Here is a 25,314-nt window from a genome sequence, read left to right as displayed (position 1 = left end):
GGTTCCAAGGAAGGCAGATGAGTAGATGAGGTCCAGAAGGAGGCCATAGTCCACGCTGGGCAGAAGATCCAAGTTCTGAAGCACAGAAGGGTGGGTTCAAGACCAGCGCACGTGAAGACAGTGCTCTGAGGGAGCAGTTAGGAGATAAGATACTGTGGGGCAGCATGAGCATTGGGAGTTGCCTGGCACTGGAGCTCAGTCTTGTCTACACTGACTCTCAGTGGCTCCCCGGAGTTTCGGGCAGGGAACATTCCCAACCTTACCTGGAGATTCTGGGAATGAACCTGGGACGCTCTGCATGCAACACAGATGCTCTTCCACGGAATGGTGGTCCCTCCCCTTCACTATACCAATGTGTTAAGTCACAAGACTATCCCTGCGACTGGATCAGACCAGAGGGCCGTCTAGTCCAGCATCCTCTTCTCACAGTGGCCAAGCAGAGTGGTTGTGCTTGAAATGAGGCGTTAGCTCTGAGGCCTGGGCTCTTGTGCGCTGGGATTGGTCTTTGGGATCAGCTGACTAAGCCTGTGGCCTAGATGGCACCCTTGAAGCCCAGAAGCTAGTATGCCAGGCTTATAGGCCCACAAGGTGCTGTCTGGAATCCTGGTGGCCAGACGTCCTGGTTCAGGACTTGCTGCACACATTCCCAGAGCCTAACACCAGTGTTAGGGAGTACAGCACCAATCCCTTGAGGAAGGGTGGGATAAAAATGAAAATTATAAAATAAAACAAATACCATCAGGAGTGGGCAGCAGATCCAGACATTATCTTCTCCACCCCTTCAAGCCAAGCTTGACGGGTGGGTGGGGCTACCGCCTGCCTGTCAATCACTCGATGTGTGTATCAGTGACCCGTTTCTGCCCTTGAGGTTTCAGATCAAACCACATGAGCAAGGCTAAAAGAGCTTTGCAAGCACTGACTCAGCTGATTGGCAGTGCCTGCAAACTCCATTCTGGCACAGCTGTGCCCTTACCTGCCGCGCACCAACAACACGCCAGCACATCAGCCCACACATCATCATCAAAAACAACAACCATTATTTTACTATACAGGCAGAGACCTGATAAACCTATATATGACATCTGGTGTTAGTCAGGTGAATGAGGCTTGGCTGCAGAGGCCTTCCGGGTCAAATGGGAAGGTGTGTGTGGGGGGGGTTCTGATTAGACCCACTGGCCAACAGTTCACCACTGCTGAGCAAGGGCCTATGAGCAGCACATGGACCAGCAGGAAACAGAAACGTTTTTGCTTTGTTTCTTTGAACAAAATCAATCAGGATTTTCAAGTGAAACACCCTTTATAATTGCCTCTTAATTCCACCCCCTGCCCCTCTTGTTTCCGTTTTCTAGGTTCATGCAGCATCCAAAGAATTTTGGCCTCATCGCTTCCTTTTTGGACCGGAAAGTAAGTCTTCCTCCCCCATTTCCTATGTTTCCTTTTTAAGCAAAGTTTTTTCTTGCCCAAATTGTTCAATCTAGATTTCATCTTGGCTGTGAGTCCTGGAAGATCTGCTCTCCCCCACAGGGATTTTTTCACCTGATGTGGGAGGGTGGGGCCCAGACTGACTCCAGCTACAAAAGCTGAGGCTGCTGAGCAGACTATTGGCCTGGGGTATTGCTTTGGGGGGGGAGGTAGTTCTCACTGTTGTTGTTGTTGATGATGATGCTGCTGCTGCTGGTGGTGGTGGTGTGTGTGTGTGTGTGTGATATCTTTCTTTATGAGATTTGTGTGAAGGTTTGGTTGTATATTTTTGGTTGCTTTATTTAATGTTTACAACTACATTTATTATGTTGTATTTACATATTTTTTCATGTAATCCTCCTCAAGCGTGAACTATGGAAACACAGCATATAAATAAAATTAAGTGTGTATGTATGTACAACACAGACCAGTTTTGCATTCACTTCAGCGGATCCAAAAGCATGATTTAGCTTTGAGGTGGACCTCCCCAGAATAGCAACTTAGCATGACAGCATTTTGAATCAAGCAGGGAGGGGCACAATCCTGTCACACAGGAAAGAGGCAGAGAAAGGCAAAGGGCTGGTAAAGCTGCTTGAGGCGGGAAAGATCTCTCCGTTTCTTATTTTTCCAATATTAAATTCAGTTTGGAGTATTTGTGATTTATTTATTTTTTTAAGCCTACATAAAATTCAAATGTGGCTTTATACTTGTTTATCCTATTACAGTGGTACCTCGGGTTACAGATGCTTCAGGTTACATACGCTTCAGGTTACACACTCCACTAACCCAGAAATAGTGTTTCAGATTAAGAACTTTGCTTCAGGATGAGAAGAGAAATCGTGCTCCGGCGGCGCAGCAGCAGCAGGAGGCCCCATTAGCTAAAGTGGTGCTTCAGGTTAAGAACAGACCTCTGGGATGAATTAAGTACTTCACCTGAGGTGCCACTGTATATGCATTTTTGTATGAAAATTTTCAGACTACACATTTTAGCAAAGCAATTTTCCTAATGTAATGCACATTATTTTCACTAATCTATGTGATTTTGGGTGCACATACCCCTCTTTTTGCACTCTTTTTTGGGAGGTGGGGGTTACAACTGCATTGCCAAATATGGAGAAGTGTGAGTTTTGATGGCTGGCTGCATTTCAGAAGAGCAACTTACATAGACTTGCATTAAGATCCTAACCAAACAAATTGTGCTCCCATCCCTATGTGCCCCATGGTGGTTTCAAGGGAGAGGCAGTGGTTCTTGATTCCAAAACTGAGATTCGTCCACTCTTGTTCAAAGCCTCCTGTGGCTTGTGCTTTTGTCCACTGCAGCCATGAGCTGAAGCAGGAGAGGGGTGCTGCACCAGTGGAGGAACTACAAGACATGCACTGTGCAGTCATATCCTATGCAGTGACTTGGCCTTATCCAAAGCCCCTCTCCCCCCCCCCCCAATAACTTCACGTGGCTGCATTTTAAGAAGCCTTGCTTTGGGCAGCTCCGGGTCTTGAGCTAATCTGCTAGCAAGCTGGATGGGGAAACCTTTTTGCTCTTGAAATATAACTTGTCAAGTCTCAAAACACCGCTGAGGAGCTGATTTCCTGCCCTTTCCTCAGCACGCTGGGGTTGGAATGCAGTTGACAGCTCCCGAAAGCGGGAAACTGAATGCATCAGCCTGAAAGTGAAGTGTGTTCCACCTTGCAAGCTTAATGGGTGGAAATAATGGCTGCTGACAGTTGTATGGCAGGTTATATGTAGTGTTCCACTGAAGCTAAAGGATGATAGACTTCTCCTACTCCTCCCCCTCCTTTCCCCCTTTTGCTTTTAGTTGCTCCAGTCATCTGGGGTCAGTCCTTCCATCTTTTCCTGTGCAGTCTTCCATAATGCTGGAAATAAAACTCTGCCAGAATGCAGAGATGCAATTCACTTAAGGGCATGTATCAGTTCTCTAACACTTTATATTGTGATTTCTCAATGCAGAGTTTCTTCCTCCCCTTTAATTCTCTACCTTTGGCTCCACTTGAGGCCCCAACTGGGAGGGGGCGGGGGAGAGAGAGTAGGGAAAGATTCTCAATAAAGGAAACTGGCTAACCAGATGTCTTTTGCCTCTGCACATATCAGCTGAGACAGACAGACAGACAGACAGACAGACAGACAGACAGACAGACAGAGGAAGTTGCAACAGAAAGTAGCTGTTGCTCAGAGGAGGATGGGTGGTGTTGTGTGGAATGGCCCACAATCTGTATTGGTTACAGAGGGTAGTGGGTGTCACAGAGGTTTCACAGGCCATAGGATAGGATGGCTGGGACTTCCCTGACACTCATCTATCTTGCAGATAGTCAAAGCAGACTGTGAAGCAAAGCAAAGCAAAGCAAAGGGGTTTTGTAATTGCCGAAAAAGCTCTATTATAGAATCAAATAATTGTAGAGTTGGAAGGTATCCTGAGGGTCATCTTGTCCAACCCCTACAATACAGGAATCTCAACACGCTGTTAGCTCAGAACTGGAAATTAGAACCTTGACCCTTGCAAGAGGAGTTGCTGGAGAATGTTTGGCCCGTAGTTGAAACAAGGATGTTAGCATTTACAATCAAGGAGTTGAGATGGGGACTTGTTGGCATTTGCTGCATAACGGAACAGTGTCACAATACTATAATGCCAATTGAAATGTGAGGTCATACTTTTCTCAGCATGGTGATATTATATCCCTGTTTATCTGTGCGTAATTGGAAATGAGAGTAAAACGAAAAAGGGTTTGAAAGCACAGATCTGGTGCTAGTGTAATCAGTTGTCAGGAACATTCCCGGTTCAGATCTCAACCTCTTCCATGAACTCCCTCTTCCATGAACTCATGGGATAGCCTTCAGAAAGCTGCTTATCTCCAACTTCACCATGGAAACAATGATACTGACCTACCCTGCTAGGTTGTTGTGTAAGGGATTAATGAGATAACATATGCTAAGTGCAAACAACAGATTACAAAATCAGTTAACGAAAAACAATAAAAGCATTTTTACAATGGGTCACACTTCTGAGAAAGCCTTCTTAAACAATAATGTCTTCCACAAATGCCAAAACGTCAGAATGATTACCTAATTTTATCTGGTAACTGATTTCAGAGGGCTGCAGATGCAACCCTTATTTTATCTTATTTTATTTTATGATGCCCCACTTAGTTGATTGTGAAGTGGTTTGTAAATGTACAAATGAAGAATAAATATTTTGTTCTGTGGTCTAACTTGCTGCTGCTGCTTATGCATTTCATTGCTCAATGTGCACACAACTAGTCCTCCAGTTATCCACCTTAACTCTTTTCCCCATCCTGTGTTATTGTAGACGGTGGCCGACTGCGTCCTCTACTATTACCTGACCAAGAAGAATGAGAACTATAAGAACCTCGTGAGAAGGAACTACCGGAGGCGTGGAAAGAACCAGGTGAGAAAGGCAGAGGTGGTCCTGTGGAGCATATGTGATGGAGGTTTTGTTAATTTGTCGTGCATTGACCATGTGAAAGTGAGCATGGGAAGGGGTCTTGCACTGAGTCACACTCTTGGTCCATCTAGCTCAGTACTGACCGCACTGACTGACAGTGGCTCCTCAGCTTTTCAGACAAGGGAGATGCCAGAGACTGAATCTGGAACCTTCTGCTTGCAGACCTGATGGCTTTGCTTTGAATAATAATTGTCACTAAGAATTGCAGATGTGGCTGAATCTGACCAGATCAAGCCAGAGGCCTACCTAGTCCAGCATTCTGTTCTTACAGTGGCCAAGCATATTCCTTTGGGTATCTCAGAAGCAGAATCTGAGCACAATAGCACTCTCCAAACCTGGGATTGCAAGCAACTGATACGTTGAGGCATATTTATTATTTCTATTTATTATTTATTAAATTTCCTCCCAACAATGGAGGTAGAATTTAGCTAGTATGAATGGGACTGTTTGTTGCTTACAATTCCATAATTGTCTTTGTGGGGCAGAAATCTGTACAGGGCACAGGCTGAGTAAACAAAAACAAATTAATATAATACTATTACTAAGTTTGAGTCACCTTATGCTGAAGTCCCTGAAGACTTAACAGTAAAATTAATACATCTAGTATAAGCTGCATGGAATATACAATAAATAGAGCAAAGCAACTGTGAAAGACAAACAGTGAAATCTCCACCTCAAGTGCAAACATGATTTCCATCAAATTGAACAACCCAAATGTGAGTGACACATGAAGCCTGGGTTATTAAAAGGCCTGGGAGAAAGGTTAGGTGACACCAAAAAGATGTGGAAGTGGGCACCAGGTGGGCACACTCTCTTGGGGAGAGCATTTCACAAGTGGTGAGCCACCACCCAAAAGGCCCTCTCCTGCTGCAGCCTCCACCCCCCGATCTTCAGCAGGCATGGGCCCTTGAAGCCAGGCATCTTTAGATGATCGTAGGGCGATGGGGAAATGAATGTTCCTTCAAGTACTGGGGTCCCCAGCCTTGTAAGGCTTTATGTATATTGTGCTGTGTGCAATAAACTGTGTGAGGCTTTATAGGTTAAAGCCAGCAACTTGAATTGGGCCTGCAACTGTATTGAAAGCTGATGCGCATGTGAACCCTTCATACCATACAATGAGTAAGTGGGTAGGAGGCAGGGAGGTGAGGGCCCACTAGCACAGTGGTAGAGCACCTGCTTGGCACATGGAAGGCTCAGGGTTGGTCACTGGCATCTCCACTTAAGGAGGTCTCTGTTAGTAGGGCTGGGTAGGACCACTTCCTGTGGCCTTGGAGAGCCTCTGCCTATATGAGTAGGCAATATCTGCCTTGGAGAAGGTCCATAGTTCAGTTGGCAGGGCACCTTCTGTGCATGACCAGGGTCCCAGGTTCAGCTCTTTAGCAGATCCACCTGAAGCATCTTCTGTTATGTGAAGCATCATATGTTAGTTGCTTTGGACATCTTGTGAAACAGCCCTGATGTTTTTTGCCCAAGCTTTTCGTGTGTTGTAAGTTATGAACCTTTTAATCTTTGAACTCCTGTTTCGATAATCCTGTTTTGTGCTTTTAATGATACTGTTTTATTGCTTTTATGTTATTTTATGTATGCTGCTTAAGGGTAAAGGGACCCCTGACCATTAGGTCCAGTCGTGGCCGACTCTGGGGTTGCGGCGCTAATCTCGCTTTATTGGCCGAGGGAGCCGGCGTACAGCTTCCGGGTCATGTGGCTGGCATGACAAAGCAGCTTCTGGCGAACCAGAGCAGCACACAGAAACGCCGTTTATCTTCCTATTTATCTACTTGCACTTTGATGTGCTTTCAAACTGCTGGGTTGGCAGGAGAAGGGACCAAACAACGGGAGCTCACCCCATCACGGGGATTCAAACTGCCGACCTTCTGATCGGCAAGTCCTAGGCTCTGTGGTTTAACCCGCTGCTTAGCAGTTTGTAAATATTAAGCAGTTCCAAAATTCTTTCAAATAAACAAACCCCGTCAAACTAGTTTAAGTAGAGTGTTGGCCATGCTCTGGTAACCACTACTTTAGATGTTTGGGTGGGCGTGTGCAGGAGAAAGTGATCTTTGAGGTAACCTGGTCCCAAGTGATGGAGGATTTAAAAATGAAAATCTAGCTTTAAATTGGGTTTGGAAACAGACTGGGAACCAGTGTCATAGACAAAGCACTGGTGTGATGTGGCTAAAATGCCCGGTCATGGTTAAATATCTTGCCGTTTCTGCACCATTTTTTCAAGAAGCTCAATGCAGGTTATTTGAAGCAGGTGACCACTAGCAAAAGGGCTTTCTTGGTGGCAGCATCCTGGCGATGGCATAGCCTCCCTAGATAGGTCTGCTTGGCACCTTTGTCGTCTTTCTGCAATAGGCAAAGACTTTTTTCTTCACCCACACTTTGGGACATTTTATGTGTTAAAACAAAAGTTCCGGGCTGACATTGCTTGAGCTGTGCATTATTTTATAACCCGAGCTATTAAGTGCTTTTGTTTTTCCTTAGAAGCAGCTGAGCAGTTCAACTATGCTTTGACTCAGCTCTCATTTATTTCAGTGGGGCACATGGAGGAAAACTTTCTGGAAGATCCTGCTACATGTCTATTGGGCTGTGTGTACCCGCGCATGCGGCGTGGTGTGGGGCTGTGCAGTTTTGATTTTCCACCTCAATATGCTGGACTGTTTTTGGCTGGCTCTGGGCTAAGAAGGTTGTTAGCTTGCTTTTAAGAATAGCTTCCCCAAAACAGATTTGGTTGGAAAGCAATACCATGTAAGGGAGCAGAGAGACTGAACTTCATGTCACAGCATCACAATGGAGAACGTGGGGAGGTGGGGGTGGGGAGGGGAAGGAAGACAGAGGGGGAATTACTACGGAGATGTTTGCAAAACATTATTAAAACTGGTGGCAAAGCAGCATTGTATGAGCCCAGGAAGAGCCCTGTTGAATCAGGTCCAATGGCTTAACTAATCTGGCACCCTGCCAGTGAGGTGTCTCCTGGAACCCTGCAAGAAGAACATCTATTTATTTATTTATTTATTCCATAAAATTTATATACTACTTGATTTTAAAAGATCTCAGAGTGGTTGCTGTTGTTCACCAACATCTAGTGTTCCAAGGCATGCTGCCTTTGACTTTGGAGCAAGCATATCACCACATGATTAGTAGTCTTATCCCCATTTAAAGAACACGCGCACACAGCCTTATTGCAGTCCATGGACCCAAAATAGTACAACAGTAGTAAATATCAACAGTTATTAAGCTGTAAAATCGGCCTTGCTAGCCAATAGAGGAGCTTTAGCCTGTAGATACCAATTTCTGATTTTTGCTGCCTCTGAGAGATTTTGCTACAGACAATGTAATAGTATCAAACTTATCCTCAAGGAGAACCTTGACATTCCAGGTTGTTCTTTTAGTATTGGATTGATTAGATGCTGTCTCAACTACAATGCAATACAATGTGTTCCATACATTTAATATCCTGGGAACATGGGCACAGCCTAGCTTGGTATGGACACCAGCCAATCTTCCCCTCAGCATTTCAGAAGGGAAAACATTTAATCTGGCTTTAGAAAACAGATGGTAGTAATTAGATACAGTCAAATTCTTAAGGTAGGGAGATAACAGAAAACCCTGTAGGTATTGGATTCCTGACACAGATGGGCCACAGTGCTTCATAACCTCGTGCTTCACACCCAGGTGGGTAAGAAAAGATGATGGAAGACCTTATTGAAGAGGCCTTATGTGCCATTGGTTTTTGTTTTTGTTTTTTAAGAATATTTATTGAAGTTTTCAAAAAATTATATAACATAAAAACAACAAAAAAAGAAAAAAAGAAAACATAGATGACAATAAGATAAACATACATACAAAACAAATAACAGGTATAATTTCAATCCCTTATAGTCGTATAACTTACTTTCCCGACCTCCTCATACCTCCCCTCTCTGTATTCCAATCTCTAATCAAGCCAATTCAGCAAATCCTTCCCCTAATTTCTGATTTAATTTTTAATCTTTCTTTTCTTAATTACATAATCATTACAGCTAGAAACCCCTTAATTTCTAAGTCAACATCGTTCTAACATTCAATAATCCTGCAATGTTTCTTAAGATAGTCCTTAAATTTCTTCCAATCTTCTTCCGCCGTCTCTTTTCCCTGGTCACGGATTCTGCCGGTCATTTCTGCCAGTCCCATATAGTCTATAACCTTCATCTGCCATTCTTCCACGGTGGGTAATTCTTGTGTCTTCCAGTACTTTGCGATAAGTATTCTTGCTGCTGTTGTGGCATACATAAAAAATGTTCTGTCCTTCTTCAACACCGATTGGCCTAGCATACCCAGGAGAAAGGCCTCTGGTTTCTTCAGAAAGGTATATTTAAGTACCTTTTTTATTTCATTATAAATCATTTCCCAGAAGACCTTAATCCTTGGGCATGTCCACCAAAGGTGAAAGAATGTACCTTCATTCTCTTTACATTTCCAACACTTATTATCAGCCAAGTGGTAAATTTTTGCAAGCTTGACTGGGGTCATGTACCACCTGTAAATCATTTTCATAATATTTTCTTTTAGGGCGTTACATGCCGTAAATTTAATACCGGTGGTCCACAACCGTTCCCAGTCCTCAAACATAATGTTATGACCCACGTCTTGCGCCCACTTGATCATAGCTGATTTAACTGTTTCATCCTGTGTATTCCGTTCCAACAGCAGATTATACATTTTCGACAAATTCTTAGTTTTGGGTTCTAACAGTTCTGTTTCCAATTTTGATTTTTCCACCTGGAAACTTATTTTCCTATCTAGCTTGTAAGTCTCCACTATTTGGTAGTAATGGAGCCAGTCTCGCACTTTATCTTTCAATTTCTCATAACTCTGCAATTTCAATTTATCCCCTTCTTGTTCTAAAATCTCCCAATATTTCGGCCATTTAGATTCCATATTAAGTTTTTTAATGGCCTTTGCCTCCATAGGGGACAGCCACCTTGGAGTTTTGTTTTCCAACAAATCCTTATACTTGATCCAGACATTGTACAATGCTTTCCTGACAATATGATTTTTAAAAGCTTTATGAGCTTTAACCTTGTCGTACCACAAGTAAGCATGCCACCCAAAAGTGTTGCTAAAACCTTCTAAATCCAAAATATCTGTGTTCTCCAGAAGTAGCCAATCTTTCAACCAGCAGAAAGCTGCTACTTCATAATATAGTTTAAAGTCTGGCAGGGCAAATCCACCCCTTTCTTTAGCATCAGTTAATATCTTAAATTTTATTCTAGGCTTCTTGCCCTGCCAGACAAATTTAGAAATATCTTTCTGCCACTTCTTAAAACAATCCATCTTATCAACTATTTGCAATGTTTGGAATAAGAATAACATTCTAGGCAATACATTCATTTTAATAGCTGCAATTCGCCCCAACAAGGAAAGCTTCAAGTTTGACCAAATTTCGAAATCCCTTTTTACTTCTGTCCAACATTTCTCATAATTATCTTTAAACAAATTCACATGTTTAGCTGTCATGTTGATCCCCAAATATTTCACTTTCTTAACCACAGTTAGACCTGTCTCATTCTGAAACCTCTCCCTTTCAATAGGTGTTAGATTTTTCTCCAATACCTTAGTTTTTAACTTATTCAATTTAAATCCTGCTACTTGACCAAACTCTTGAATTAATTCTAAAACTCTTTTCGTACTAGATTCTGGCTCTTGTAATGTAAGTACTAGGTCATCTGCAAATGCTCTCAATTTGTATTGTTTGGCTCCGACCTGTATACCTTTAACCAACTGGTCTCTTCTAATCATGTTCAGCAAAACCTCCAAGACTGATATAAAAAGTAGGCAATTGGTTTTTGACCAGGAGCTGATGTACTTCTCATTTATACTCTGGTTTCTCCTCAGATCGTATAAATCTTTCACCATTTAAAACTATCCAAGTTGTTGACTATTTGTACATTTGTGGTAGTGAATTCTGTGTGCTGTGGAAAGAAGTACTTGCTCTTATATGTCCCAAGTCTAGTTGGTTGGGTCTTACCACTCACCAGCACCTTGTTTTGAATCTGTCACTGTTGTATAAGCCAGTCATCCTAAAGTAACATTTAGATGCTTTCAGTGATGTGGGGTGGAAGGTTTTTTAACATGGAAATTTTTCCATTGCTTAATATTTCCATGGAAAAAAAATCCGTTTCCTAAGTTCATTAGTGACAGTGAATTGATGCCATTTGCAAACACAACATTGTTGTTGTTGTTGTTGTTTAGTCGTTTAGTCTTGTTCGCCTCTTCGTGACCCCCTGGACCAGAGCACCCCAGGCACCCCTGTCTTCCATTGCCTCCTGCAGTTTGGTCAAACTCATGTTGGTAGCTTCAAGAACACTGTCCAACCATCTCGTCCTCTGTCATCCCCTTCTCCTTGTGCCCTCCATCTTTCACAACATCAGGGTCTTTTCCAGGGAGTATTTTTGTTTACTAAATAAAGAATTTTAAAAAACTGTATTTACTAAATACATGTAAAATTAGCATACCAAATTAAATCACCTACTAGGGCGTCAGAAAATTTTCCCCATGCAAACTGAAATTTCCCCCAATTCAAGTTCCTCTGTGCAAATAGCTTAGTTCAATTCTCACAGTAGCAGGCCAGATGCTTGTGGGAATCCTGCAAGAAAGACATTGGGGAGTAGTGGGGGCAGTGGGCAACAGCTTTCTCTCCAGCTTTGTTGCCCAATTTGTGTAGGGAAATTTTCCAGTTAATAATTTTCTGGAAAACCCACATTACTGATTGATTTACAGAATGGAAAAGATGACCCCAGAGGTAGAATTAACCTTCCCTGCTATAAATAAAATGTTTCCATCAGAGGCTGGGAATCTGCTGAAAACAGCATTCCCTCCGCAGACAATCTATTGGGGGGGGTGTGCCAGTGGTGGGAGCGGCCAGATGTAAAGTAGGTGGGGCCAGAGGTAAAAACAGACACACCCTATTGCTGTCACTTCTTCTGCCACCCCTTTACCTCCCTCCCACCTTGTCACACGCATGAAATCATGAATTAGAACTCTGGCTTGCCCATCCCTAGTTTAGATGGACCTGCCTATGGTGAACAAACATGAGTCTGACCAAACTGCGGGAGGCAGTAGAAGACAGGAGTGCCTGGCGTGCTCTGGTCCAGGGGGTCACGAAGAGTCGGACACGACTAAACAACAGCCTATGGTGTGACCTGAGAATATTGTAGTTGAAGCTGCTACACAGGATGGCATATTCTTCAGGCTATTGGGTCTTCTTCAGAGGAAATAGTGCAGCAACAAATGCTGTGCTGGATAGGGGGCACCAGACCTTTAGATTTAGGCAGGCCAGGTGTCAGTACTTGGATTTTTACATATCATGTGCCTCTTCTTGCAGAATATGTGAACAGCACAGCAGTTAGCTGTGCCCCCCTGAGCAATTCCCATGGAAGTATTTGATGCTGCTCATTTATTTATTTGTAACATCTGTACCTAACGGTTCAGCCACCGACTCTCACACAACGGTTTACAGGCAGTTGATTAAAACAAGACAGTCCCTGGCTTATAACCTAAAAGACAAAACACAAGAAGAAAGGGGGATGGAGAGAGAAGAAAGGGGAGAAAAACCGACCTCAGGCGCCAGTTCTTAAAAGTTAAAAGAACAGTTCTTAAAATGACCAGCTGGATTGGAAACAGTTCAAGGACAGGAGGAGTCTAGCGATGGAGCTGGTTTTCCTGCAATGGAGCAGCCCTTCTTCCTACCTCTCCCCTCTTGGAGCTGGAATGGATGCTGGCAATTGAGACAGAAGGCCCAGTAAAGCTGACCTGCTGTGTTCCTCTGAACACCTCCCTATCTAACATGGCTTCATGCTGCCTCTTGTATATAATATCCTTTTCTTAAAAAAAAAAAAAAGTAGGGCCCCAGATGACTCTGCGTACGCTAGAAGTCGCATTGTATTCTGTATGCAATAATTAGTAAGGTCCACCAGGAGCACACTCATGATGATGATGGTGATGAGGATGATAATTGTCAGGGAACTGCCATCAGCTCAGAGGCGAGAGGCTGAAGGGCAGTTGGGTTACAGGGAGCCTCCAAAGATCATGAGAAGCAGCACTTCCTCCGCAGAGGAGGGAAGCCACGCCTCCAGAGGGAAGGGGTGCAGGGCTCGGGGGATGCAAGGGAGAGACACAGCACCGAGCATGAACAAAGCGGAGGGGGAGGCAGGTCCCCCTCTGCCCACACCCTCTTTGCACAGTCGGTTTTCACGCAGAGAGGGGAGGCGTAGGATGAGGGTCAAAAGACTACTCTGCTGGGGAAGGTTTAAGGACCGCCCACTCCCAGATTCTGCTAGCGACTGAACAGACATGGAATTGAGTCGATCTGCATTGTGAACATTTTGGACAGATAATAAAGCCTTGAAAAGACCAACGGGGAGTCTTGCCTGTTTGCTCTCAAGCGACCACGCCGGCACTAATAATAATAATAATAATAATAATAATAATAATAATAATAATAATTTATTTATTTATTTATTTAGCACCACCCCCCCCCCCCAAATCTGGCTGGTCTGGGCAGCTTCCAACAAAACATTAAAATATAATAATTCATCAGATATTAAAAGCTTCCCTAAACAGGGCTGCCTTCAGATGTCTTCTAAAAGTCAAATAGTTGTTTATTTCCTCAACACATGATGGGAGGGTGTTCCACAGGGTGGGCATGACTACTGAGAAGGCCCTCTTCCTGCAGTGAGGGAGCCGCCAGAAGGCCCTTGGAGGTTGACCTCAGTGTCTGGGCAGAATGATGGGGGTGGATACGCTCCTTTAGGTATACAGGACCGAGGCCGTTTAGGGCTTTAAAGGTCAGCACCAACACTTTGAATTATGCTCGGAAACATACTGGGAGCCAATGAAGGTCTTTCAGGACTGGTGTTAATGTGATCTTGGCAGCTACCCCCAGTCACCAGTCTAGCTGCCACATTCTGGATTAGTTGTAGTTTCTGGGTGACCTTCAAAGGTAGCCCCACGTAGAGCGCATTGCAGTAGTCCAAGCGGGAGAAAACTAGAGCACGCACTACTCGGGCAAGACAGTCTGTGGACAGATTGTTCTGTCTGTGTGTGAAGCACTGGTCTCTTTTCACACATTTTAGCTTACTTGCATATTTAATGAGGAAAGAAAAAATATGAAAAAACTAATAATAATAATAAGGAAAAACTAATAATAATAATAATAATAATAATAATAATAATAATAAAATACCAGCAGTAGAATAATAGCAGACCTCCATCAATTTACACTGCAGATACTGTGGCTTTCAGTACACAAATCTTAAACATATAAGTTAATATGAGCCCTGCACATATCTATATAGATATCTGCACAAAACTGCTGCCTGTGTGAAATACGTTCAGTGGCAGTGGCCACTGGTTTTAGATGGATTTAAAGGGAGAAATGTTAAAATGAAGGCAAAATAGATCCCGCTACTGTAATGAGCCATGATAGCTCAGTGGAACTCTGAAGACCCAAATGCCCCTGAATATCAGTGGCAGTAGGCAGTGGGGGGCAGGAACAGATGGCAGAAGACCTGGAGAGGGCTGCACTGCTGCAGGGTTCTGTCCTGGGCCCATCATTGTTCAACATCTTTATAAACAACTTGGATAAAGGAGTTTAGAGGATGCTCACCAAATTTGCAGATGACACCAAGCAGCGAGGGCTATCTAATGCTGCAGAAGGTAGAATTAGTATTCAAGAAGACCTTAACAAATTGGAGAACTGGGCCCAAAGTAACAAAATGAATTTCAATAGGGAGAAATGTCAGGTTCTCCACTTAGACAGGAAGAACCAGCTACACAAATATAAGAGGGGGGCACCTGGCTTGCTAGTAGTACACGTGAAAAGGATCTAGGAATCTTCATAGACCACAAGCTTAACTTGAGTCAGTAATGTGATGCAGCAGCAAAAAATGCAAATGCTATTCTAGAGTGCATCAACATGAAGTATAGTGCCTCTATCAAGGAAAGTAGTAGTATCACTCTATTCTACCTTGGTCAGACACCAGCTGGTGTACTGTGTCCAGTTCTGGGCACCACAATTTAAGAAGGATATTGACAAGCTGGAACATGTGCAGAGGAGGGCAACCAAGATGATCAAGAGTCTGGAAACCAAGACTTGTGAGGAGTGCTTAAAGGAGTATGTTTGGCCTGGAAAAGAGAAGACGGGGAGGAGATATGAAAGCCACCTTCAAATATCTAAAGGGCTGTCACATGGAAGATGGAGCAAGCTTGTTTAATCTTGCTCTGGAGGGTAGGACCTGAACTAGTGGATGGCCATTTGTCATGGATGCTTTAATTGAGGTTCCTTCATTGCAAGGGCTGGACTAGATGACCCTCAGAGTCCCTTCCAACTCTGCAATTCTGTGATGATGCTGGCCAAGGATCCCTCTAGGAAAACCTGCTCTGGTTGTTGGCCAGGGACATGGCGAAGTAGGCAAATGGCCTAGTGGCTGTTTCTGCCATCAAAGAGGCAGTTATGGGAAGCAAAAAACCCAAATAAACAACCCCTATTAGACCCATTTTGTGACTGGAGCAGATCTGTGGTGTGTTTTGATGGAAGGTTATTTTGTCCCAGGAACAAAGCATGTACATATGTTTGATTTTGATCAAAAGCCAGAGCTCCAGAAGTTTAAAAAAGCAAGAGTTGGTTCCTGAGTCACACAGACAAACCAACATCCAAGGGTTTGTTGGTTTGTTTTTTCATTTGTGTGTTACTGGGTAACTGTCTTGAAGAATTACCGTGGCTGCCTGTGTCCTGTCCTGTCCTGGCAACAGAGACTAGGACCTTGGCACCCTCCGAGAGCCTAGGAATCGGAGAGGGGAGGGAGAACTTAGGAGGCAGGCATGCTGCAGGGTTGAGTTTGCCATCCTCGGATATTAATCACTCACAGGCTGTAGCCAACACTGCAAGCTCCCGGTGACGAGGGCTGTGGTTTTATAGCTCATGACTCATCGGCTCGACTGAGAGCGACCGTGTTATTCCAGTAGATTGCAAAATCATAACAGGAATGCCGTGGCTGGTTTACGGCTCAACTATGCAAATCGCCAGGAAGCCATTTGAGTCGGAGAGCGTAAGGCACGCCGAGCTGGGATGGCCGAGCTGTGAAAAGGCACCGGGGGCACCAGGAGGAGGTGATGGGGGGCTCTCTGGGACAGCAGGGCTGGAGGCTGAGCACTTCTGCAGGGAGACAGGGGGTTCTCCGGGGGAAGGCAGGGACGTCCGGTGCTCTGGACAGACTTGGCCTAGACCTTGCTGCGAGGGAGCTTTTGGCAGGAGATTTCCACAAAGGCTCGAGGAAAGTCCTCTTTGCCTCGAGAGCCAAATGGGGACGTGCTTCTCCCCTCCGCCTTGGCTGGTTCAGGGTGCCAGGCTTTTAAAAAGGGGTCCTTGCCTGTTGTTGGGGAGGGGAGGGGTGTCTTTTGAGGGTCTCGTGTGTGGAAACTTCTCCCCAAAAGACAAAGTCTTCTCTTTCCCCTCCCCAATTGTTCAGCTGCTTCCCGCCAAAACCTCGCAGCCGTGGAAGTTGGTTGGAGCAGGGTGATGAAGAGAGAGGCTGTTGGGGTTTGGGAACTGTGTTCCTCGTACGCTTGGGCCGTGTGGGAAGGAGGGTGCCAGGAACAGGTCCCGAGGAGGGAGAGGGAGAGAGAAGCGTCCGTTCAGAGATTCAGTCTGGCATGGCCAAGGCAGAAAATGTTGCAACCGCCTGTGCTCTGTTTATATGAGCCAGCGTGCTATTCTGAAGATAAGCTATCTGCTGGGTGGTGTTTCCCTGGTGATATGTGTGTGTGCTTGCAATTGCGTAGATGTGGGAACTAAGTGGAGTGTGCAACTCGCTTGGCTTTCCCCCCCTACTTTTGTGGGGTGGGGAGAATGCTGGCAGCCTGGGCCGCTCAGGATGCAACTGGAAATTAGGACAAAGGTGAGCAGCTGTTTATAATTAATATGCGGAGGCAGGGAACGGTGCCATCAGCCTCAAGGCCCCAGGGGCTGATCACTAACAGCTGACGAGGCCTGGTGCCTTTGAGCAGTGGCCTGGAAGGAGCACATTTATTTTCATAACACCACAGTATTATTTTGGAGTGCGCGGAGGGCAGGGCGGGGCTTGGAACTGCACCTGTTGAAGCTGATGGGTTTTATTTTTCTTTTGAAGGGTGCTAAGGCTACTTCTGTACAGGCACAAATAGGTCTAAACTTAGGTGGGTGTTGCTGTCCCCAGTCCCAAGAGAACCCCAGGAACTGTAGTTTTTCTCAGAGCGTCCGACCTGCCGACTCTCTGTTGGTAATTTGGAGAACTGTAGTCAGCAGGGTGCCTCGCTTGCAGTGGCAGGCAGAACAAGATTGTTTGGGGGGAAATTTTACACATTTTTACACATTGGGTCTCAAGACAATGTACAAGAAAATTTAAAATGCAAACTCAAAAACACTAGAAATGCAGCACAAGTAAGATGCAGCCAATGATTGATTCATGTTTGCAGCAGAAATGTGCCAGAAGTTGCTTTAGGACAGGGATAGGGAAGCTGTGACCATCCCAGATGTGGTTTGACTCCAAATCCCATGAATCTTAGCCAGCTAGCTCAGTGGTGAGAGATGTTGGGAGTTGTAGTATATCAACTTCTGGAGGGCACCAGATCACACCCATACACCCGATTTAACAATGTATATAGAACAGGCAGAACAATTATAACAGCTGAAAAACAAAACTATAAACTTGGCACGTAGAATGCACACAGTGGCACTTGGGTTTAAATAACAAAGCTCAAGTTAGGGCTATCAACAGTATTGGATTAGCAAGTATAGCTCCAGATTTGCCAGGGGTGATGAGGGTTTTCTTGAAAGTGATGGTTCTGCTGTATTATTATAAATATTCTGTTGGGAGCCACCCAGGGTGGCTGGGGAAACCCAGCCAGATGGGTGGGGTATGTATAAACAAACATTATTATTATTATTATTATTATTATTATTATTATTATTATTATCATCATCATCATCATCATCATCATTATCATCATCTGGAGGTGCCTGTCCTTGTTGGTCTCAAATTAGGCATAATATACTCCATTATAGCTGTATTTCAGAGTGAGTGGTACCAGGCATCCAGGGTAAGATTTAAGTTTTCCATTGAAATTGCATGGTTGAAATTACTATTCGTGCTGCCAATATAAAATATTCCGTAAAAAACAATAGTTTCTTTAATAATAGTTATCATTTCTGGCAAATTTAAGTTCCAAAAATCTTGCACCAGCTTGCATTCCCATAAAAAATGATAATATGTACCAAGTTTATTGCAACCCCTCCAACTATTAGGTGACATAGAGGGAAACATTTTTAACATTTGCAGAGAAGTGTGATGCCATCTGTGTAGTAATTTTAAGGAGTTTTCCCTAAGAAAAATGGAAACAGATTTTAAGGTTGAGTTTCTTTTTAACTCAGTCAGATGGGCAGGGTACAAATAATAAAATCATTCTTAGTGTGTAGGAGATATCTGCACAGGAATACACTTTTAGCTGCGCCCCAATAACAGGCCATTTCTTAAACAACCATTTGTATAGAGGCTCCATGCTGTTGGGATATTCAAACAACCGGGTGTTTAGAGGGCGTTGAACCCTAATAATAATAGTAATAATAATAATAATAATAATAATAATAATAATAATAATAATAATAATAATAATAATAATAGTAATAATACTCCGCCCATCTGGTTGGGTTCCCCAGACACTCCGGGCAGCATCCAACAAAATATTAAAAATACATTGAAACACCAGTCATTAAAAACTTCCCTAAACAGGGCTGCCTACAGATGTCTTCTAAAAGTCAAATAGTTGTTTATTTCCTTGACATCTGATGGGAGGGCGTTTCACAGGGTGGGCACCACTACTGAGAAGGCCCCCTGCCTGGTTCCCTGTAACTTGGCTTCTCGCAGTGAGGGAACCACCAGAAGGCCCTCAGTGCTGGACCTCAGTGTTCGGGCAGAATGATGGGGGTGGAGACGCTCCTTCAGATATATTGGGCCGAAGCCATTTAAGGCTTTAAAGGTCAGCACCAACACTTTGAATTGTACTCGGAAATGTACGGGGAGCCAATGTAGGTCTTTCACGACCAGTGTTATATGGTCTCTGCTGCCGCTCCCTGTCACCAGTCTAGCTGCCACATTCTGGATTAGTTGTAGCTTCTGGTTCACTTTCAAAGGTAGCCCCACGTAGAGCGCATTGCAGTAGTCTAAGCAGGAGATAACTAGAGCATGCACCATTCTGAAAAGACAGTCTGTGGACAGGTAGTGTCTCAGCCTGTGTACCACCAGATGGAGCTGGCAGACAGCTGCCCTGGACACAGAATTGATCTGCGCCTCCATGGACAGTGGAACTTGTGCATTCACCTTTGAATACATACATACCCATATTTAACTGCCCTGAGACCTCTGGATATAGAGCAGTATATAAATTCAACAATAATTATATTAATAGGCACACCCACCCCACCCTCAAACTCAGGTCTCTGCTTGAGTATGCCTTAGAGGAGAGTAATGAGCACAGATGTGAATAGCAGGCACAATTGGGGGCGACCATTCTCTTGCTCTCATGAAGGGCATCTGCCTAGTGACTTTGGAGAAACAGAGTGTTGGACTAGTCATGGGTAGCCTTCTTGATGTTGATGGACTCCAGTTCCCATCATCCCCAGTCAGTGTGGCCAGTGGTCAGGGATGATTGTAGTCTGGAGGGCACCATGCTGGCTAACCCTGAACTAGAAGGGTCTTTTATATTTATATAACCCTTTTATTTTGCAAGGAAGTTTTGCAACCTTCACAGCGTTACAGTGGAACTGTCACTGTCATTCCCATTTTAGAAATGGAAAATGGAGGTTAAGAAAGAGTGTCCTTCTTGTGGCACTTCTGGGATTCAACCACCTCCCAGGTCCAAGCCCAGTTAACATTTTACCTCACTGCACTGGGACATTGTGTGCCCTGATAACCTGCTAACATCCGTTTGCAGCACAATCACATGGATCAACAATAACAGAAAACCCCATGTGTCACCTTTTGTGGTTGTGTGGATTGCCGTTTCTTGCCTGTAACTGAGCACTGAATTGACATCTTTGTTTTGAACACAACCTTAAAGACAAACTCTGGCATCTAGAGTTCCATTACAGAGGCTTTCCTGGAGGCTGAGTCCAGAGCTGTTTTAAAACCGGACCATCATTCTGGTTTATAGCCAGGGAATTGTGATGGCTCCCTCTGGACCACATTTGCTGCAGCCAGCTAGCTGTATTTGGAGTACAGCCTCCCAGTTGCAGTATCTTTGGGGCATGGGAAGATGTTTTGACTGAACATTTGTCTGTATGTTGCTTGCTGCAGGATGAGGCAGTCCCACAAACTTTAATAGAATGGCAGTGACTGTCACCTGACTAAGCAGCTTCCAGGATTGCCCATTACCTAAGAATTGAGCTACTTTGTTTGTTTGTTTGTTTGTTTGTTTATGAAAATAAGCCAAAGATAAAGAGCAGAAGGAAATGGTGTTACTGGTGGTTGAAAGCAGCATAAGGTTGAACGTTTTCACTGAACTTGTTCCAAAACATTACCCCAAAATGCCCATTTCTCCATAAAGCTGTTAGGCTGGTTTATATGTATTCTTTCCTAGTAAGTTAGTTTCTATGGACCAATTTTTCTCAATTCACTGAGATATAGTATGACAAATTGCCCCCGCCCCCATTTTTAGCTGCAACAATCTTAGCAGCTAGTTCTTGATCATTTTCCAGAATAACATCCTTTAGATAAACAAGCAGAAATATTTTAGGTTCCATGGGTACGTAATATCCTAATATATCAGAGATATTAGCCTGAATAGATTTCCAAAATGTTTCTCTTTGAGAACAATCCTAGAAGATTTGCATGTAAACTGCTTTATTTAATCCATATCTCCAACATTTCTCTGATCCTAATTTATATATTAAATTCAATTCAAGCTGCTAAATATCACTGATAGAGGGTTTTAAAATAGTTCTCCTTTAGGTCTGCTAGAATTATATTGGAATGGAAGTTGTTCCAAATCCATTTCCATTGTTTCTGGTTATTCCTTGTTCCAAATCTCACACCCATTTTCTCATATATGTATTTTGGTTCTGGTCCAAGTTTAACCAAAGGTCATTGAATTCTGCAAGCAGAACTACATTTTCTGCAACAAGCTGTGAGAGATTTGGACAGTGCCTCTGTCGGTGTGTTTGATTATGTATAATGTTCTAATGCCCTTCCAGGTTGGAAATCTCAGAGCAAATTAATATAATGTTTGCAGGACAGAGGGCTGGTGGCGATGAAGCTCCCTGGTGTGATTACTACATAAAGGGGTGTTTGGTGTGCATATGCGTGTGGGGAGTGGCTTAAGAAAAATGTAAAACTGGTACAGAGTTCTGTCATCTGTGTAATGTGGGGGTAGGGCCTACTGGCTGGACCTGGTGGGAGCTCTAGTCCAAAACATCTGGAGGGCACCTGGCAAAGGCTGAAGGACTTAATCAAGCCAACTGTGGCAGAGTGTTCTTGATAACTGTTCGGTTGCCAGCAGGTGGGGAGCCCTTTTCTGAATTTTCCAGTTCTTTATCTGAGATGATAGCTGGCTCCAAGGTTCTCCCGCTGCTGATCCACCTCCTTCAGTTGTTCAAAGGGAGAGGAGTTAAAGAGTTCAGGAAAACATTAAGCAGAAGTCTGCACTGCTTCCTTATCTAGGCAGAGGATGCTGGTGTTGCTAGTGAGACATAGGTCACAGGGGTTGTTAAGGCCTGAAGTGTTCTTTTTTGGGGGTGAGGTGAGGGGGGTCCTCTTAGGCAGATGAGCTGATGGTCCTTGCATTCTTGTTCCACCAGCTCTGCAATCCCAGTAGACTATTCTCTGGGATTTCAGGGCACCATCTGGGTTGTGGTAACAGCCTGACTGGACACCCAGTCAGCTGACCGAAAGGGCCAATCCCTGTCCACCAGGCCTTATCAATCCCTGGCCTCCCTGCTTGCTCTTCCAGTCTGGACGCTGCCTAAGAATTTGACCCTTGCCTGTATTTGACTGTGGACCTGGTTCTTCTTCTGATGTTTGACTGCTGTCTTGGAACCTGTCCCTCAGCCTGTTTCCAGCATTGAAATCCCCGCTCAGCCATGAAGCTCACTGCATGGCTTTGGGTCAGTCTCTGCCTCTCAGCCTAACCTACTTTTACAGGCTCACTGTGAGGATAAAATGGAGGAAATGTGGCAGAGAAATATAATAAATAAAATGGAGGAAGAACCTCCGATCAGCATTACCTGTACATCATCTGCTTTAACAGAAGCATCATGTTCCCGATATTGTGCATGTTGTGGTCGTACCCTTTCACCCTCTTCTCAGAACCTGACCTTCTGAAGCCTGATGCTGACTAAGGCCAGGTGGCGCATCAGGGGCTGCCATGACCAAGCCTACAGATGCAGCCCTCTCCTGACATACTTGTAGACAGTGTAAGGACCAGCAGAGCGTAGTGGTTAAAGTTTTGGATTAGGCCTGGAGAGATCACAGTTGAAGGCTTGTATTCAGCTAACATTTCCTCAGAGTAGACCCATTGAAATTACTGGGCCTAAGTTAATCATGGTTGTTCATTTTAATGAGTCTGCTCTTGAGTGGAAGTTAGTTGAGTACAACCTGAAGTCCCCACTTAGCCATGAAGGTTGCTGAATGATCTTGGGCCAGGCGTTTCTTGTTAGCCTAACCTGCCTGATATGGTTGTTGTAGGAGGTGGGAGAACCACGTACGCTGTCTTGAGCTTCATAAGCTCCTTTGCAACCCAGATGCATACCTTTATAAAGTTCCCAGTTTTGATCTCATTTCTGTGAGTTCCAAGCTACTTTTTTGTTTTTTCCCCATTCATCTTCTTTGGGTTGCCTGGACGTGAACAGGAGGTTTCTCCAAAGAACTTGTCCTTTAGTGCAGTGGTCACCAGACCTTTTCCCGCATGGAGCACTTGAAATTACTGAAGGTCTTTGGGGACAATAATGTTTTTGCCTGTTGCAGCAATTGCAAAGAGGCTGTTTTATTTTAATTGTATTTTTTTTACTTTTTATTGTATTTGATTGTATTACATTTTGCATTCCATATAACTGAAATGGTAGTACAATAAAATACAGTACAATAAAATACAGTTGTGTGTGCTGTGGACAACCCGAATAAAGCTCATGGACTACAGTTTGGGTGCTTTCTTTGATGTCTGTAATGAGAAAGTTCCTATACCCATTTGGGAGTGAAACTGACAATGTTATAGATGGAAGTTGCTTGGGTTTTCTTCCTCTCCCTCCATCTAAGCCCATGAGATCAATTTACCTTATTACTTGCGAAACGTTGTGGATGCAACAATATATGTTGCGTTGTCATACTTCTGCAGCCACAAAAGATCTTTCATAGTAACGGCACTGGCAACGCCACAGTCTGCTGCTGCGGTAGATGCCCTTTGCAGTCAAAGGGTTTGAGGAGGTGCTTGATCTTCTAGCATTCTTAAAAGATGCGACTCTTTGAAGCCCAAAGAGTCCCCTTAGTCACCAAAGAAGCATTTTGCAAAAGCAGCGATTGAGGCAGCAGGAATGCCTGTGTGATTGTGCATGTGTGTTTCTACTAGAGTTGTGCTTCCTTTTCTTTCTTTCCCTTTTTCAATAAAGGGATTTTTTGTGTAGAGTAAAGTAAACTGGTATGACAGCCACATCCTCCAGCTTTCTTGTCACCTTCCAGTGATTCACTTCCAGCTGCTCCTCCTACGCATCTCTGATTCAGCTTTTGATTTCTCTCTTTTGACAACTTTAAAGGTAAAGCAGCTGCTAAAGTCTCTTCTTGAGCTGGGGGGGGGGGTGAAAGCAGGATGTTCTTTGTAGAACCTTCCCATTCTGTTTAATAGAGCCTGCTGTGGCCTTCCCCGCAGGGTCAGCCAGGAGGTTGCTGAAATCCTAGTTAAGGTTCCTGGACCTTCTGATCATGCTGTGAGTTCGGTAGAGGGCGGCCTTTGCTAACTGGCATCCTGAAGGTGCCGTTGGACTCCCAACAGATGCCATGCTCCAGGAGTTGCCCTCAGAGGCTAGAGTTTCAGTCCCAGGGGTAAGGCATAGCATTTACCCAAGAAAGTAGGGTTCAAGCTGCAGCATAGTCTCAACAAGCCAAATCCAAGCGCAGGGAACCAGTCTAAATCCAAAACATCCAGAGGCTAGGTCAGGCTACAGTCTAAGGCAACTTTTCTTAACCTTGGGTTCCCAGACGTTTTTGAACTTCAATTCCCATCATCCCTAGCCACTGGCATCCAACTGGCATCCAACAGCATCTGAGGACTCATAGTTGAAAAGGGCTAGTCTAAGGTCAATAGCACAGACTGCTCAGGCAAGGGGAAAAACAGCAATGCAGGGGAATCTGGAACCCGACACCAGAGACCTGTATTGTTTCCAACAGCTGCAGAGCTCAAGAGGGAGACCTCCTATAGTGTGGCCTCTTAGACCACACACTAACTGCATCTGCTGGTAGTAAATAAGTACCAGGGGTTGTGTACTCACAAGTAGATCCTTTTAATTAGAAGCCATGTGACAACTCTGTGTCCATGGATGCAGGCTATGTCATCTCTTTTCAACCTGGACCTGGACCTTTTGGTGCCAGGGTTCTCAAGCACAGAGGATTGGTTCCATGGCCTCCTAACAACTCCAGGGCTTCTTCAAGAGGCCTCCTACCAGTGGGCCCCTCAAGAATATACTAAATGTTGGTTCCAGGAGACCATGCCTTCTCCCCAAGGTCCACGACCTAGAATCATAGAGTTGGAAGAGACCACAAGGGCCATCGAGTCCAACCCCCTGCCAAGCAGGAAACACCATCAGAGAACTCCTGACATATGGCTGTCAAGCCTCTGCTTAAAGACCTCCAAAGAAGGAGACTCCACCACACTCCTTGGCAGCAAATTCCACTGTCGAACAGCTCTTACTGTCTTACCTGTGGAGTGTCTGGTGTGTCCTCAAAGAACTTAGCATTTGGCACCTGGTCAGGGCTAGGCACAACTGCAGACCCAACCAGCACAGGCAATGGAACCTAGATATGGATGTGTTTTGCCAGCTGTGCTTTTCTCTTCTGATGGTCAAAGTAGATTTGTGCAGGGTGCGTGCAAGTTCCAGCTTTTGCAGACACTCTCCTCTTGGGTGGCCACTCCCATTAAATCCATCAGCACCTAGAAAGTGCATCAAGGATGAGAAGATTAGACTCATGTTGCTTTTGGCAGCAGGAGAGATCTGCTCCTTCCTTTCTCAGCACCTTGTGCACTCTACTCCTTTCTCCCTAACCTTCTTATTTGTGACGCCTTTCATCTTGGGGGAAGGGCTGTGGCTCACAGTTGGGTA

General features: G+C 44.4%; 1 protein-coding gene and 1 long non-coding RNA gene across 24 annotated transcripts in view; one reads left to right on the top strand and one right to left on the bottom strand.

Moving 5' to 3' along the window:
- Positions 1 to 25,314, top strand: part of NCOR2 (nuclear receptor corepressor 2) — a 343,395-nt gene that overhangs the window by 179,330 nt on the left and 138,751 nt on the right. For 10 of the 23 annotated variants that reach the window (XM_081892762.1, XM_081892749.1, XM_081892753.1 and 7 more), the window contains exons 13-14: positions 1,350 to 1,404; positions 4,782 to 4,898. In XM_081892762.1, the coding sequence (XP_081748888.1) occupies positions 1,350 to 1,404; positions 4,782 to 4,898 (172 nt within the window). Of the gene's footprint in view, positions 1 to 1,349; positions 1,405 to 4,781; positions 4,899 to 15,948; positions 16,089 to 16,837; positions 16,877 to 25,314 lie in introns of those variants that run through there. The other 13 variants (XM_081892760.1, XM_081892767.1, XM_081892748.1 and 10 more) reach the window with 4 other exon arrangements.
- LOC309359307 lies at positions 11,399 to 12,775 on the bottom strand. Its single transcript, XR_014163809.1, has 2 exons — positions 12,122 to 12,775; positions 11,399 to 11,991 (listed from the first exon to the last, which is right to left on the bottom strand). It is a non-coding gene; the product is annotated as an uncharacterized lncRNA (long non-coding RNA).

The sequence above is a fragment of the Podarcis melisellensis genome, assembly GCF_964234715.1.
Source record: "Podarcis melisellensis genome assembly, chromosome: 16".
NCBI lineage: Eukaryota > Metazoa > Chordata > Lepidosauria > Squamata > Lacertidae > Podarcis > Podarcis melisellensis.
The sequence above is the reverse complement of the archived record's forward strand: the minus strand, read 5'-3'. Positions and strand labels throughout refer to the sequence as shown.